We start from the raw sequence: 17989 nt of genomic DNA on the forward strand, positions 1-17989 counted from the left end.
CTGTATGACACAGATAATCAACTCAGGAACCTTTGGCTTCGTGCTTGTAAATTTTGATTTAAATGTGGCCACAAAAACAATTGAATTAATCAGGTAAAACCAGGAACAAGAATTTCTACAGTACTGAGTGAATCCAAACTTAATTAAAGTGAACATAGATATGATCAGTAATCAATCATGACAATTTACTCCACAGTTGTTTTGTATTTAACCAAAACAAATGCACCGTGATTTTTACAGATGAATCATATTAAATATTACTGACCTACATAAAAAGCTTTCAAATCGTCCTTTTTCTCAAACCTCTCTCCAAACCTGCCTAAAGACATTAAGTATAGAAATACTGGAATTGGACTTTAAAGATCCCACCATGTACATGTTCAATTTGTTACATATAAACCATTTGTTTCTTAACCCCCGAAATTCTCCCTCCTCCAAAATACAAAGAACATAAGAGTCATCAGCAGCACATATGGCCCTGAGCCTAAGTTGCAGTGTTAAAAGTGTTTTTTTCTCACACCTGTCTACCAGGTACTCCCACCCACGGGAGCCCACCTACTGGAGCAGACAGTCTCTGAGCAGCCCGAGCCCAGTGGAGACAGAGATGGACCTGCTGGTGCTGAGAGAAAGATCCAGACGGGGCATTCGTAACAATGGCTATGATGTGAGTAAACCGAAAGTTTATGTACCTTGAATGTTCTTTACAGTGTTTTAAAACACTGAGCCAGACTTAAGGCCAGTAGAGACCAGCACAACATGTCAGGTGCAGGAAAGGCCACAGAGATAAAATCATAATGGGTTTTAAAAATGTCAGTGATTTGAAGCAACTACATCTATAACCCTGAAGTTTTAACCAGAACAAAGGATCTGTGGGTGGAGGATGGTGCTGCTACAGAAATTCAGTAAAATACTTGCTACCAAGACTGGTAGCAATGCAAAGAAATTTGAAGTTAGATTCTGTAAAAAACTGTAAGCTCAGGTTCAACCTCTGACCAGGTGAGTCATACAGGGAAATGATGAAACCTTGGCTGAATCCTTCCTCTTCCAAATGGGTCACATGATGGTCGTGGCGAAGGAAAGCTCTGCCACTTTGTCAAACTAATAAAATAATCTGCTGAGAGAATTTATAACTTTAATCCTTTCTTTCCCTCCTTTACTCTAGCTCTGACACTCTGAGCTCACACCTAGAGGATTAACAAATTACCTTTCAAACTATAAACCTACACCAAACAGAAAGATAAAGACATAGAGAAAGTAAGAAGGAGAAGGAGGGAAATGACAAAATGATTAGAGAAAGAACGATTCCTTCATTTTAAAGAGAGCAAACGATGGAGAAAAGAGAAAGAAAGACGGAGAGAGCAGGAGATAAAATGGAGACGAAATGAGTGAACTCTCTAAATGCTGCTTCTCTGCTTCACTGCAGTAACAGCAGCATCGGTGTTACCTAGCTGAATGTCAATGACTCTGAATATGATTATAGCCTATTCATGGATTCAGATGGGAAGCTCGATAGCAGTTAATAGCTTTGGATGCGCCAAACTCTTTGAAAAGGCAGAAGGGGAGCAGAGTGTGTTTGTGCATGAGCATGTATTTGTGTGTATGTGTGCAGCAGGTACACACTATATCTTATCGGTTTGGTTTTCATGCTTTAGAGTTGTTGCTATAACTAGCCTGCTGTATTCTGTATTCAGGTTTGGGGCTATAGTTGATTTGCCTGCTTCATGCTTATGTGTGTGAGTGTGTGTGTGTTAGCTGTTTTGGATTGTGTGTCAGGGTTGGGTAAAAATTTCACATCATTTATCAGTTTAGATCAGATTTTGTTATCTTATTACACTGTTCAGAGCAAATTTTAATTAAAAACTGACAACATAAGTTATTGATGTTTTTTGATGTCTGATATTCAATATGATTTTGCATAAATTTAGCATGTAATGTAATATCTCTCAATACTGGAAAATGTTCTCATTAATATCGTGATATTAACCAGCCCTGAACTTATCACACCCCCCCTTTCACTCACACATTCCTACATCACACCCATACACAACTCATACACTGATGGAACAGCCGTCAGGGGCAGCTAAGGATTCAGGGATACTTAGATATTTGGACTGGAGGAGCTGGGGATTGAACCACAGACCTTCTCATTGATGGATGACCCGTTCTACCAGAGCCACAACCGCCCCTAATCCACTAAAAAAGATGTAAACATTGATCACCATGCTTGTGTGAAAAACTACCGTCACATTTACAATTAAATCCTTTTTGAACATTTGATACAGATGGGGTTGAAGGGGCACATCAGATAAAAAGGTTTGGAACTAGTGTTATAAATGTTGAAACCAAGTGGCAACCCACCGTGACATCAACCATTGGTTTGGTAACTGCCGTTTTGAAGCCTGGAGTTTGTAATTTAGCCACCGCCACCTTGGTTTTTGAAACCAGAAGAAATCAAATTTGGATGAGAAGCTGAGGAGGAGTGAGGAGTGGACCTGACCTGCTCCGTACTCTATCCTGATTGTCAGGCAGGTCGCCATGTGTGGTACAGTCTGTCAATCACACGGTCACCCTGCCCTAATGCATACTCCGCTTTATCGTATATTGTCTTCTAAAAGGACCATAATTTAAAAAATAAACATCATGTCGTATTGAAGAAAAATTCAAACCAGAGGTTGAGACCATAAACTCATCAGGAAAACTTTTACTGAGGTAATAAATCAAGTGAGAAGTAGAGATGTTTTCCCATAGACAAGTCAGAAAACTGATTGTTTAGTCTAGATTTCCTTTCTGAGGAAGTCAGACGTTCATCTAGTAGGTGGTCAGAGAAGGTGACTTGATCTGTCAGGAACACGTGTGACTTTGGTGTCCATATCCTCAACACTGAATGGACAGGCTGATGAATGCACTCCTCTCCTGCTGACTGTGCTCTCTCTCTCACTCTCTCTCTCTCTCTCTCTCTGTCTATCCCTCTCTGTCTATCCCTCTCTCTACAGGGTGAACCAGAACCGTTTGAAGAGACCAATGTGGACCGTCTGATGAGCTCTCTGGGCTACGGAGGTGGATCTACTGGCACCGGGAACGGCAGCTTGGGGGTCAAAGCTCACCGCGGCTCAGACTCCTCCACACTCAGCTCTCAGCCATCCATTGACGAGGTCCGCACGCAGATGCATATGTTGCTAGGCAACGCCTTCAGTTTGGCACCTCCGGACCATGACCCACCTTCCCCTCCAACCAAGTAAATTCATGTTTTTCAGAGATGATTTATTTCTTCGCACATCTGCATGATTTACAGAATTGTGTAGGAAAGAAAAGAGAGAGGTGCCCTGACATCCCGGTCTGACCTCAGTGGAAGTGTGGGCAGCACATTCCCTAGCTGCTTTTCAAAAAGTACAGTAGATTCATCTGAACATCTCTGCTTCTTTTTCGTTAACTTTCCTGTCTCTCATCAGCAGCCACCACCATCACCACCACCATGCCCACAGCGCTTACAACCCCTCCCACACCAGCCACTACAGTGACGGGGTGACCAGTGCCCCAGGGACAATGAACCATCCCTGTGGAGGCAGGCAGAGGAGCATGGGCTATGAGGAAATGCATCAGTGCAGCCTGCCCAAACCAGTAAGCACTACATGGAGGTTATAGGATCTGTTTACCCAAACAGATGAACAAAAAACTTGCCTGTAGTTGCATCGAACTGTGCAGATAGTTTAGTCCTTTTTGTTCAAGGTTTGAGATATCTGTGTCTCCACTGTGGAGGACAATGGGGTTTTATATCTGGTGCTCACAGCACTGGAAAAATTGCATTTACGAAATTCAACAGCCATGTCTTTCCTATAAAAAACATTCACAGCAAGGGGAAGAGAAACAAAAGAAACAAACTGTAGTATTAAGTTAAAGTTACATTGATTACAATTAAGGGAAGTTATCAAACTGTAAGAGTCAGAGTGACAGTTGCTTACAAATCCAGTTGACATGAGTAACATTAGCATCGTTTTGGAGCAGACATTTGGGCATTTTGGTCCACTTGATAAATGGAAGTCCAATATTCACTCTTATGGTCTATGGTTTTTACTCTCCGAGGGAAATAATTTGGCTCTTCAGCTGCTCCACTACCTCTGTCTTCGCCAGTTAGTGTCTAACTTTGTCAGCCATTTGGTGCTGGGTAGGTAGCACACAGTGGGGTTTTTAAAGCTTTTCAGCTGAATACAGCTGCTGCTGGAAACAACGCTGGTGAGAGCAGTGAGAGTGAACCAGAACAATAAAGCTTCTGGTCGTAAAACCAAAACATGGGCTGAAAGGCACTAAAACACACCGGATAATGATTCTCTGTGGGTTCACCTCTCACCAGCATCTTTTACTTTACATGTTGTCATATAATCTACTGCAAGTAAAAACCGTGCAGAGCAAGTGGAAGCTGGCCTAATATCGCTGGTAAATGAATAAAGCCTCTTAGTGTCAAGGTCATACATATTTAGGTTTTATAAAGACTTTTACACACATTTTTTAGAGAGGGTCATGTAAGTTGTATTCTTACATAAATTCTCACTGAATTGTTACTGTGCGGTCAAAGGAGAAAAGCTGTTGTTACTCCTGTCAGCGTGTGGCCAGCAGCTGACCAGCAAGGGAAAAGCTTAACAAAGATTAAAGAGAAACTGACGACTGAACACCCACCAGCAAATGAAGTTGCCCGGTTCATTGTCCCTTCATCTTGTATTGTAGTTTTAGCTCAAGGTTGTGTTGGTTATTTTGTATTTACAGAGTTGAGTCCAGATGCTTACCAGACACCAAGTCTAAATTATATTTGTGGTTCCTGCAGGGTTTCCGGTTCACTCAGCTTCCTGATATGGGCATTGGTTCGCCCCCGCCACTGATCCCCTCAAGACCAGGACCACCACCTGGGACTTCACTACGACGGTACCACCCACACTCAGACAAATATAGCCAAATGCACACTAACAGACACTCAAATTAGAAAATATATTAAAATAATAATAAATAATAATAATAAAAGGAACAATCTGTGCCCTCTGTAAAAGGCAAGATATAGACTGGAGTAATTATTCTAATATCCACTATGTTGAGCATGTGGGGATCAAATCTAAAGAAAATGTTCACATATGGCATTTAAAAGCATTCCTCGGGGACTCCTCAGCCAATCAAAATGCTGCAGTACAGCACACAGGAGAGTAGACTGTGGAAACAAAGCATCAGAATATCAATCGGCATCATTTGTACTCTCTGCCCTCCTCATCCACTCTCTGCCTCTGCCTCTCACTTCCCTTTCTCAGGCCCATATGTTCGTCAGCATCGTTTGAAGCAAGCAGCTTCTTCATTTAAATGCTGCTGCTGTGTGCACCATGTTGCTGGGCACTTCAGCACTGCAGAGAGTGATTGACTGCGCTGCTGTTTTGGGGTTGCACAGAGGAGCATGTTCGCCATCTAGTGGTTAAATGGAGAAAATAACACATGCAACTTAACATGCTCCAGCAGCGATGCGCTGCAGACTGACAGGAACGCTCAAACTCAACTGATAAGAACCCCAATAACATCCTAACAAGAATATAATTTAGATTTTTAGAATTTCATTAAGATACAAATAAGATTTTGACAGAGACAGCTTTGCTGGTTTTATAATTTTCTAATTACTCATTACTCATTTCATTTTGAATCAGAACTATGTGAGTGTGACCATTATTCTTGCTTTAAAACCAGAAGTTAAATGTTTTAGTAGTTAATCACTCAGCATGTCATACATAAGCTCCTCTGTGCCCTCAGGGAGGACGAGTGCAGCATGTTAATTCCTCCTTAGTATGCACTGTGAGGCATCGGTGTGCACAGTGCATTACAGTCCTGATGTCTGGCGATGACTTCATCTGTTCGCTGGTCCTTTACTGTCACTCAACAGTAGCCAGGGCTGCTACAGTGGAGAGGAGGAGATTTCAATGTAGAAGAAGTGGGAACAAATTGAAAAAAACCTGTCACACTGAAAATGGAAAATGGTGGTCTGGACAGACAACATGACGAGGCTCTGGAACACAGACATAGCTATGATCATGAGTTCAGCCACTGAAAACTTCCTGAAATTATAGTCAGACGTCAGAAGTTTAGTCTCAGAATGATTCAATTATTGTGATTTTTCATATTGTATTTGGATTGACAGCTATTCAGTTGTATTTTCTTCTTGTATTTCTGTCTTTTTTTCACATTAAGGTTTTAAGGCGTAAAATTCAGATGAGGATAAACTGAATCATGTATTTATTTTTGTTGAACTAAAAGTATCTTAGGGGTTTTAGTTTCAGCTCTGCTCTTGTTAAAATATTTTTTCATGGAAGCAGATTAAAACACATGCTGTAATACAATGACACCGTGTTACTGTAAGTGTGTGTTCTGCCTTGACCACATTTTTGCCTTGCCAGGATTGTTTATGTTTACCCCATGCAGCAAAATGAAACTACATTTAAAACAAACAAACAATCAAACAAACACATTGCTGTCTTGTTTCCTGTGGCAATACTTGGCTTGTAATATTGTATGTCTTTAAGTACTATTAGTATGTCTAAAATACTTTGAATATAATTAGACCATACTTGATGTGTCTATAGGAAAAAGCTATTCAAAAAGACCAAACATAAACAAACTGACCGTTCATCTGCTGTCGATGCTTACATACCAGCTGACATTTGAACTGTTGAAGTGAAATTTCAGTTTAGTTGAACATCACATATAAAGAGATCCTATGTGGCAAGTCGCATGTAGACAGTCATCATAGCCATCAATAGCCAATCATAATCCATGTTATCAGGGTAGACTGAGTACAGTTGGTACAATCAACCGTGACATAAAATTGTCATATTGGCCACAAAGCAAACTATCAAGATTTTGTAGACATTTTTACCAGTTTGCTGTTTGCACTTCCACTTGTTTAAGTTTAAGCAAACAGACTAAAATTTTCTTTGGAGATTTCAGCCTTTCTGGTTGATGTTATTTACATCCACCACTGCAGTGGAAAAGTAGGAATAAACAAAGCTTTCCTCCACAGTTGAAATTTAAAAAAATATTTGACACTTACTGATCTCACCTTCTTTTTTGCTTCATTTGCTTTAGTTTTGTGCTACAGCATTAAACGACTGCTGTAAAAAGCTAATCAGTTGAAGAGTTAGTTGGTGACAACATGTCGAGTAACATCTGTCCCTCCTTCATCATCAGCTCCACCCCTGATGTTAGTCTGAAGCCTCGTGTGTCAGAGGCCTCAGACCTCCAGGCCCAGCAGCACAACGGTGCTCCCTACCTGCCGCTGTCCAGGACCCCCTTCCCTGCTGTTACTGTTGACCAGTCTATTACCACCTACTCAGGTAAGACAGAATTCTAGGATGTTGAAATGGAAACAGGGCTATGTTAAGTAAAGTCCATTAATTGACTGAATCCATCTTTACATCTCACAGGAAACCCAATAACAGCAGTCTATGCTATATCATCCAACCGCCCGGGTTACTCAGACTACTTCGTCATGTCGCCGCCGTCCTCGTACCGTAGCCCGTCCTGGATGTCCTACCCACCTGAGCCAGAGGACCTGCCAAGGCAGTGGAACGACACGCCGGTGAGACACATACTGCACACAGTGAGCTGCAAACACATTCTCTAAAGAGTATTTTTCCAGTGTGTGAAGCAGCTCTTCTCTTCTCCCCACAGAACTCACGTCACCTTGAAACAATCTGCTGAATTTGTCTACCTGTGACACTGAACGCAAGCTTGGTGGGTCAGCGCATCTCAGCACTGCCAGTTTATGTCGTCATGTTTGTTTAGCAATGAAGGGAATTTCTGTAATTTGTCATTTTACAAGGAGAAGTGTTATTTATGTTCATATCCAAAGGCAGTAAATGCTGGGTAGCTGTAGAGAAACAACTTTGGTCTATTGGAGTGATTTAAAAAAAAAAAGTAAGATTCAAATGTCAAGATATAACCTCTTATCATTTTGAATCTTCTCTCTCTAACTGAAACAAATCACAGCGTTGATGATCTTCAAGCTAATGAGCACACTAACAGTCAGTAAGCAAACTTGTTAGCTTGTTAGCATAGCTCAGTCACTAATAGGAAGGTAAGCTCACATAGACATATTCATACCATTGACTCCTGTCTGATAACTGTCTGCAGACCATTGCTGTTTTATAAAACAGTTTTTAACTCTAACAGTGGAGGTTAAATAAAAATGGATGGTACAACACACATAATAAGCACTTCCACATTGGAGTGTACAGTCTATAGTAAAAATCTTTTTTTGAATCTCAATTTGGACCTTCAAGCTCTCCATACAACAGAAGTTGAGAAAGGTCACACTTGCAAATATTTTTTATCCCATTCTCTCAAGATAACAGGGCTCGTTATCTCGAGATAATGACATATTATCATTAGAAAACTATTTTTTGCATGAGATAACAGAGTTTTGTTGTTGAAATAATGTGAAAATTATCACATTACCACATTAAGAAAACAAAAAATAATTTTCTCCTGATAATATCTCATTGTCTCGGGATAACAAAAACACCTTTCTCTTGATAATATGTTGATATCTTGAGATAGCTATCTTGATGGAATGGGATAAAAGAATATTTGTGAGTATGGCTTTTCTCAGTTTCCTTGCGATCCCCTTAAGAAAGCTTATGTTCAAATTCATGTGACAAACAGATCTTTATACTGAACTGATACACAAATAATCACAAACAGTAGCTGCTGAATCAATCTAAATGTCTGATGTGATGGCAGGTCTGTCTTATGTGGTCACTCTGTTTACCTGCAGGTGTCTCTTTGGATGGGTAGAGGACCTCTTTCTCACAGCAGACTCTCTGGAGCTGTATCACCACTCCCTCCCTTCATCACCAGTGGACCCCCCCTGACCCCCACATGATCTCCAGCTGTCCCTCTCTCCACTGGCCGCGCCTCCATCTATCTGCTCTCAGCCCATTTCATCTGCAGCTCAAAGCGTTTCTCATCCCTCAGAACTCGTCCGCCCTGTAAGCTCTGTCACCTGGTCAAAACTCCACTTCAATGTCCTTACCAATGCAAATGCTCAGCCATAATTCTCTCTCTTTCTCTGTATTCTTTCTGCTCCCTGAGCCCCCGGCCTCACCGGCCCTTACTGGCCCCTCTGGGCCCCCTACTCACTATCTCTATGTAGACTGCCTCTTCTGTAGTGACCACCACTGTACAGCCAGAGGCCCCTCAACGCTGCTGAACTGAACTAAGCTGAGATGAGCTGCCTGAAGCTGTACTGTGCTTCCCTGTATAACAACACATGTGGGCGAACAGGGTGAGTACAGTACAGTGAGAAATGCAGCGCAGTGTGACAAGTTCTCTGCCCCAGCAATCATCGTACAGTAACAGCCATCTGCCCAGCACACGATGGCCCTCAGCACTGCGTTACCAGTACAGCAGTGCCCCAGCTGTGGCCAATAGTCTACTTCTCTGAACTGGACTGGACTGGACCCTCCTGGACTTTCCCCTAAGTCCACTCTAAAGCCAGGAATGCTGGACTGACTTAAAACTGTGCTTTTTTTGATGAATCCAAATTCCTATGTAAACCTTCTACAGCTGGTTAATATGTGTATTTTAAACTTAAGTGACAAAAAAAGAAAAATCAAAGGAAAACGGAAAAAAATATCATGTCTTGAGCTGTCTCAATTTCAGTTTTTGGATATTTGTGTGGTTTTGTCTTTTACTTTTGTGCATTGATTATTATCAATGGATTACTGTACAAAAAAAGATGTAGTGAGTGTTTCTCTTTCACTCACCTTATTTCAAGGCAAAAAAAAAAAAAAAAATTACATTCAGCAGAGAAAATGGCGGCTTAGTTGTCTGTGGTTATGATGGCATTTCTGTACTTTAAAAAAAAATACTTCATTTACCTTTTTCCTTCATCAGATTCAGCAATGAAAACAAGAATTAGTCACTATGTTCTGTCAGTCATCTGATTATGAAGTTTTGTCCGATAACCATGAGGCAGACTGGGGTCAAATATGCACACTGAAATCCTGCTCATATGCACCTCTGTGACTTGTAGCTTTGCAGTCGCTGCAGAGGTTATGGCAGATACGAGCGCCTTTGATAAAAACATTTACAATATGATGAGTTGGATTAGAAGGGATTTCAATTGTTGTTTGACTCTAGTCTGTTACAATTATGTGAACGCACCAGTATTCTTAGAAAAACACTTCTTTTACTTGAAAGATGTCTACTGTATAAGGAACTTTGACTTTTGGTTATTTTGGTCTTGATGAAGAGGGATGAAAACATGGTCACTGGATTATGGTGTAGTACTGTTCAAGAGACTTGCTAGGCTTGGATGAGCCATGTATGTAACAATTAAATGTATTACTGTATATAGCAGATGATTTTATGAAGAGATTTATGCAAGTAATGTGGGAGGGAAACTTTGCTTGACATTGTTCTGATGCCATTTTTCTTCCTTTTAGTTTCTCAGCGTTTATGATGAAGGACTGTTTTTGAAACTCTTTGACTTTCTGAAGGATGCACACATTTCAGTATCATCTGGATCATCGTGGTTCATAGTGTTACTAACACAGAACTTAAAATATTATTACAAAAGAAAAAGATGGAGAGTTTAGAGTGACAAGTAGAGCAGATCTAACCCTGCATTTACAGTATTCTTTATGTTTGAACCTAATATAGTCTTATAGTAAAAAAGGTGTAAATTTTAGTATAAAGAATGTCACAGTCTAAATTATATTTACCCTCATTTTTTCTGAGGACAACAGGAAATCTACGAGCACACTGTACGTTAGGCTTCTCATCATTTAGATGGTACCAAAGGAGATTATAGCCATATATTAACTTCACTAAGTGGACATATAAACAGCTAGGATATACAGTGTTGTGTCAAAAGTGGCAAGTGATACCAAATGAGAGTATATTAGATAGAAAATGATGAGGCAGAACAGAGAGATAGTAAAGATATAAATGTAAAGATAGTACCTGTAGTTTGAAATGAAATGAGCACTTTTATAAAGACCCCAAACCATCACAGAAAAGAGCTGAATCAATGCAAAAATGCTGCCATATAGCATGAAATATTCCAGTTCTTTAAAAGCATTTTAGAAATCCTTTCGAAGTTGTAGAGGCATAATCAGAGTAAAAAAAAGTTTTCAAATATCCAGCTAAATGATGACACATCTTTTTTGGACCCATAGACAAGACTGTAGCTACAATCAAGGACACTGAGTGTGCACAGTATTATTATAGGGGAAGAGAAGGTTCTGATGACTTGAAGAGAATGTGCATTATACAGTAACTCACATATTACACAGCGGAGTTTTAAAGCCAGATTTTGATATTTTTTTAGAGTTGAAACTCAAAAGAATTTGACTGTTTTAGGATAAGAACATAAATATACCAGCTTTAAAACAACAGATCGTTATATAGGGAGAGAAAATTTACAAGAAATATATTTTGACAATGGATGTGATATAGGAAATGTGAGAAAGACTGTTTAAGTAGCAGGTTAAAAAATTCTTAGGGGGGGTGGGGGTTTCTCTGGGGGATTTCGTGCCCAGTATTTCTAGAATCCCATCTAAGGCCTTGTGTCAATATGTATGGCCTCGAATGCAAATTTAAAAGGGAATGTCAACTTATAAAATATACCCAGATACATTTCAAAAGCAAATACAACATTTAATCTTGTTTAATAATGTATCTAGAAAGTAGCACAGGTAAGAAAAAGTGTTTGTTTAATATTCCTCCTTTTTCTAAATCTAGGTCTGCACATGATAAATATTAAATGTGGATATTTAGGGAAAAGTAAGCAAAGGTATGAGATCACAGTACTGGAGCATTATGATTGCGCACACAGTGCTATTGGTGTTCATCATAACCATTACTGATACTTGCAGCAACCACTGTATTTTATATTGTACTTGGTCTGTAAACCCATGTTTGGTTCAGGAGAAAACACTTCCACTCATGTTTATCGTTTTATTTGACTCCATGTTAAAGAGAGGGGGCGGGTGGGTTTTGGTTTTTAAGCAGTAAATTGCGGGAGACTTGATGCTATGCTATAAGTTGATGTGCAATGTTTGTGCTTTACACGGGTAGCGGCGAGATGCTTTTATTGACGACGGACTCTGGGATGGACTGACTGTCAGTAGTTTTTTTCTGCCGTTTGAGCCATGTCATGATGCTGTGATGTCATGGCGGCGCTGATGATGTCACACTGTTGTCACTCGGGTGTTAATGAGGTCACAGTGACGACAACTGCGAAAGCTGTTGGATGTAGTTATGCAGAAAAAATTTTGGTGAATTTAAACAATAAAGACAATAAATTTGTGAAGACAAACCTGCTGATGTGTGACCGATGTTACTGAAGAATAAACTGCTGTGTGTGTAATGTTAAACAGTTTACATCCACCAGAGGGAGGCAGACACCCGCTGCACAGGGCTAAACTTCAGCGCTCCCTCGGCCTCCACGATACCACAGCCATGTTCTCCACCTTCTGGAAATTGTTACAGCAGGTAAACAAAAATACTTGTCTGTTCATATTTGTGATTTTTTTGTGGGCAGCCACATGCAAAATAAATAAAATTCATTCAGAGGTGAGGCAGTTGCATAATGAATAAAACATGTTTGAGGAATTAGTTCTGTCCCTGGGATGAAAGCTGAGCGGCTTGTGCTGCCCTGTCAGTGACCTTGACTCTTCAAATGCAGGCAACATAGTACGAAACGTGTCTGTGGTGGAGGTTTCTCTAAACTGAAACAGACACAGCCGTGAATCACAGTCTAGATAACCCTGCTTTTTATGCCTCCATTTGTAACCTAGAAGAATAATATGTCACTTTGAAGAATGACATTTTTTGAAGTGAATTTTGGATTGTGTTTGCTTTGTTACTGTGCTCAAGAGGAGGGGAGGGAAGTTTCCAGGGTTGGGCAATTGCTAAATCCATTACTTAGTTTGTGTGATGTTCTTTCCAAATTCTTTGCAGCTACATGTTTGTGCTAGTTTCAAACGCACAGTCATATGTTCATATGCTAGTTGTATGTTAATTAGCTACTTAGAAACACAAGTAACATTGTCCAATCAAAAGCAATCAGTAATGTAGACAGGAAGTCACTGTTCCACGACAGGTTAAAAATAACAAATGCAAGTTTGAGATACATTGTTTTGTTTTATTTTTCTTTTTGGTGACAATTAATTTAATGGTGCTTGACAAACTACAAAAACTACTACAACAATTAATGTATATGTAAAGATATAGTGTAGTCATCGCATCCTGAATAGAAAACAAAGCCACACCCCCTTTATGTGTGTGGTCATCTGAGTTTCTATGTTCTTTGTTTTGGTATCTGGTCTGGCAGTGTGTGCATATTAGTCCATGTGTGTGTGCATGTCCTCCCTGTTGAACCGTTGCCCCCCCCCCCAGTGTTTATGTACTGGGACCGCCCACGTGCAAGATGGCACAGTGCAGAGTTCAGGTAAAAGTGACCTGCCAGTTTTCGTCTAAAAAGGCCTCCAACAAAGAGACAAAGAGATGAAACCACAACACAGGCAGATTGGCCATTAGGAAAACAGGCTGAAATCCTGGTCAGCTGGTGTGCCGTCAAACCATCCATAAAGTTTTTAAAAGTTTTTATCGGCGCTGTCAGTGTCATTCATGTGACCTTGGTCTCAGTGGACAAATACAAGGCTGAATTACTTTCCCAGACTGACCGTGGAGTTAATACTGCTCTGGCTTTAACAAGATGGAGAATCCTGCAAGCTGCTAAAAGACTCCAGCTTGGCTCTCGATTTGTGAGTAACTTCATACTACATAAACGCAGAAGCATAAGTTTGGTAATATAAGTTTATGTAGGTTTTTCAGTAAGGTTGACTCCTTATACATTACACATTGTCATTTGATCTGTAATTGAGATGAAAATTATTAAGATTATCTGGGGGTCATGGGGCTCATTTGCACAGTTTGAAATGAAGCTCTACATGATGTTAAGGGCTTTGGGAAGCTTTGAAGGGTTCTGTGTAAACACTGAACTGCCTGCCTTTGTGCTTGCTCAGGTGCCTTGTGTTTGTGATATTGGATAGTCTTGGCTTTGGTCAGCCTGTCTCTCCAGTGCTAATCCCCTGCTCTCTCACGCGGGAGGTTGATGTTATACTCAGCTAAAACCCACCAGATTTCGCCCAGAACAGCATCTTTGGACCAATAGTTTCCCCAGCAGCTGTGTGTGTGTGTGTGTGTGTGTGTGTGTGTGTGTGTGTGTGTGTGTGTGTGTGCGCGTGCGTGCAAACACGTGTATGTAATTCCTGTACAAGGAGCTGTCTCAGCTTTCTGTATCTTTGGCCTGTGCAGTAAGGTCAGTGTAATGAGCACTATTTAACGGCTCTACACCACACTATCTGTGTGTTGTTGTATGTGTGCATGTGTGTGTCTGTGTGTGCTTAATTTCTCTAGCCAGTAATTAATGGCTAATCTCTCTAAGTCAAACAAATGGGAATAAAAGAGTGGGCTACAGAGCTGAAGATCAGAGCGCGATTTCAGGGCTTACACTGCTCAGAGGAATTAGATCCTCTCTCTCTCTCTCTCTCTCTCTCTCTCTCTCTCTCTCACTCACTCACACGCACACACATAGATTCACACACACTATTCAGTTCAACGAGTGTGTTAACACACACAACAGCAATAAGCCCCAGTTGTTCAGTGTTGTCTGAGTCAAGCCCGTGTCAAGTCCAGCTTTCATTTTTCTGTGAAGGGCTTTCTTGTATTTATCATTGACGCGCTGGTTACTTCTCCCCGCTGATGCCATTGTCTAACAAGAGGGGGAGACACAAATAGACAGAAGAGAGGGGTGAGGAGGACAAAGAGAATGAGGGAGATAAAGGGTAAGAGGAATAGAAAGAGACAGAAAGAGAGAGGCTAGTGTTTAGCCAGCGTTAATTAAGTTTGGCCAAGGTCTCTAGGGAACAATTATGAAAGTCTTATCTGCTAATAAGAAAAAGAAGACACTGTAATTACAGTTGTGTGGACAGGACAGGAGGGGAGAGGAGAGGAGAGGAGAGAAGAGAAGAGACAGGTTTGTGAGCAAAGTGGCTTTATAATTCGAAATGTTATGCCCTTGTTATCTTAGCTTGAGATGTGTGGTTACTCTCTGCTGTGTCCCTATTGATGATAAACTACACATTAGGCCTGTTATAACAAAGGTCTTGGGAATTATGTGAGGAAACATGGTAGAAAACTGTGGATCAGCTGTAAACGCCCCCTGATGATGTAATAGAAACTGTTTGCGCCGAAGAGCAAAAACAGAAAAATGCCAATTCAATTCCTAAATTTTCACGTTTTCTTATAGAACTAAATTATCTACTCAAGTCACTCAGTTTATTTAACAGAATAATAAACGTTTGGAAAATCATGAAAACTTTTCCCTATCACCTCTGAATCCATATGTTGATATTTGTGTACTTATGTACCCCTTTGCCTTTTTCCTTCTTTTTTCATCCATCCTTATTTTTTAAAGGTAGTTTATTTTTGAAGATTTTCCCTGTTTTTATATTTACATTTGTATGTCTGGCAGGTAAGTTCCAGTTTTTAGATTACTGTATATTTCCTTTGGTCAATAAAGAAAATTTTGAAGCTAATGTGAGAAATCCAGCCCTCGGCCGACCAATGGTATAACTTCATCACTCACTCAGTCACTTGCAGACATTTTTGGATGAAACACTTAATGGAAAAATGCTTAATGCTTGTTTTTTTGCTGAGCGTTGGATGAGGAGATTGATAAATAATCTCATGCCTGTAGAAGATATGGAGCTACAGCCAGCAGAAGGCTAATTTAGCATAGCATGAAGACTGAGAGGCACGGGGGGCAGCCTGGAGCAGCTGTGGCTGTGGCACATAACTCCTGTGAAAGCACATCTTGAGTTTTATGGCTGTTTACTGCCATCATCTCAACTGTCACTATCCAATAAATTCAAATTATGAGAATTTACTTCTCTTTTAAACGTGTGGATCCCCCTCGAACTAATGTGCAGCAAAGGCAGTAGAGTGATTTATTTCCTGAAGATGGAGAATGCACAGTGGAAAATTAAAGCACATAAGATGAATACATAGTGACCAGAAATAGCTCATCACTGATCAAACAGTGCGTCTTCAGATTCCCGTGAACTCAATAATCCTCCCTGTCTGCCCATCCCCACACTTCCTCATTCCTCCTCACTCTCAGTATGTGCTGGCTCTTCTGGCAACAGAGAGATTCTCCCAGCAGCCCTCTGCTCCTCTGGTGCCCCGAAGGAGACACATACTCACAGTCAAGTGCAGCTCAACCACTCAATCCGGGTAAATACTCCACTGCTGGTTTGTTCTGCAGAAAGTAGCCATGGGGTTTAAGACTGTGTGCACTATGATGACCCAATCACTAGGGCCAGGTTTCTTTGTTTCTCCCACCAGCATCTCTGTCAGGTCCTGAAGCCAGCCTGCTCCACACATCCCGCCAACACACCTGAAGCAGGAGCATAAAGTAGACACTTCCTGTCTTCTTTGTCTCAGCCTGGCAGCGCAGAGTGTGTGTTCCAACTCCTGGTGGGTACACAGTGGCTGCTGTGCTGCTTGTCTTCCTTCCTCCTGGTCAGTCTCAGATCCAGCAGAAAAAACTCAGGGAAGCTATAATAATATAATTATAAAGATACAATAATTCTACAGAGAAAACCGGCTGGGTGGGAGCACAGAGCAGGTTCAGGCGCCCTCCCCACCTTTCGACTTCACAGGCAGTGCAGCTGGAGCAGAAGCTTCATTAAAAGATTTATTTTTAACTGAATGAATGTGATTTTCTTGTTAAACTTTTATTTATCAAAGACTAACAGACAATGCACGATGACAAATGCACAAATTTCTGTGTCAAAATATGCCAATGAAAATAATACAATCTAAAAAAAACCTCACAGGAAACTGGCATTCATGAAGATGATGTGATCTGGAGACTCAAACATTCATTTTGAATCCAGTTTCTTTTATTAATATATGGTATTTTATTTTTAGTATAAACACGCAATTCATTCAGATGAAGGATTTATCTATCAAGAGCTCCAGTGATGGACGCGAACCATTCATGATTTTTTTTCAGACCATAGAAAAGTCTGAGTATAAGAAACCAACTCTATTCTTTATACATAGATGTGATTAAACATGCTGTATTTGGTAATACAGCAGGGATCATGTTAGTGGAACCGCTCCCCTGGTTTGGCCCCGAGGTCCTTTTACACTTTGCTCAATTTGATTATAATTATACCTGCATACAAGCTTTAGCTCTCAGGCTCCTCAGGGCATTGGCTCCATTAACCCTGTGACTAACTGGTCCTTGAAACTTCTAACTAGTGTTTACAGTAATAGGCGGAGCAGATACAGAAGCTGAGCAGTAGATGGCACTGTGTGATGCAGTTGGAGAACTAACACCAGTCCCTGCGCCACCACCACTGAGAAAAACCCTCAAACTATTGTTTATATGCTCATACAAAACAGTCAGTGGTTTAGATTATAGCAAATTACATTTGTACAAATGTGAATTTCCCTGTTCAGAATAACAAACAAAGAATACATGGTCCACATGTTACACAACCACAGAGCTCCAGAGGGTCTTTTTCTTGTGAAGTGAAGGAGAAACAGTGTCATCATGTATGACTCTTGAGTGGGTGTAAGATTTCTCAGAGTCAGATAGGAGGCTCCAGACACTGAAAGCAATCTTCAAACTCCAAAATAGCCCAATGTAGATAAGAAGAGCTTTGGATAATACATGCATGTGTCTATAGAGATAATATAAGACACACAGGGCAGTTTTAAATAAATCAAATGACTCTTTTCACTTGAGATCATGAACTTTACTCTTTTTTGAACTCTGAGGTTTGTGGAAATTGTGAAGGAATACTTCCTCATCATAAACTCCCACCAGCTGACTGACAACATGCTAAAGCCAATCTATCCAGTTTTCTCACTGCAGCATATAAAC

At 40.6% G+C, this 17989-nt stretch overlaps 1 protein-coding gene across 3 annotated transcripts in view; it reads left to right on the plus strand.

The window, feature by feature from the left end:
• The window catches only part of kiaa1549la (KIAA1549-like a), a 104900-nt gene extending 92557 nt beyond the window's left edge, over positions 1–12343 (plus strand). For 2 of the 3 annotated variants that reach the window (XM_071506251.1, XM_071506269.1), the window contains 8 exons: positions 532–664; positions 2994–3235; positions 3450–3618; positions 4817–4914; positions 7207–7352; positions 7443–7597; positions 7690–7752; positions 8795–12343. In XM_071506251.1, the coding sequence (XP_071362352.1) occupies positions 532–664; positions 2994–3235; positions 3450–3618; positions 4817–4914; positions 7207–7352; positions 7443–7597; positions 7690–7719 (973 nt within the window). In that variant the 3' untranslated portion in view covers positions 7720–7752; positions 8795–12343. The remainder of the gene's footprint in view (positions 1–531; positions 665–2993; positions 3236–3449; positions 3619–4816; positions 4915–7206; positions 7353–7442; positions 7598–7689; positions 7753–8794) is intronic. The other variant, XM_071506259.1, reaches the window with a different exon arrangement.
• The last annotated feature ends 5646 nt before the right edge of the window (positions 12344–17989 follow it).

Source organism: Trachinotus anak, unplaced genomic scaffold, assembly GCF_046630095.1.
Source record: "Trachinotus anak isolate AG129_WGS33_773 ecotype Australia unplaced genomic scaffold, CSIRO_AGI_Tana_v1 ptg000002l, whole genome shotgun sequence".
Classification (NCBI taxonomy): Eukaryota; Metazoa; Chordata; class Actinopteri; order Carangiformes; family Carangidae; genus Trachinotus; species Trachinotus anak.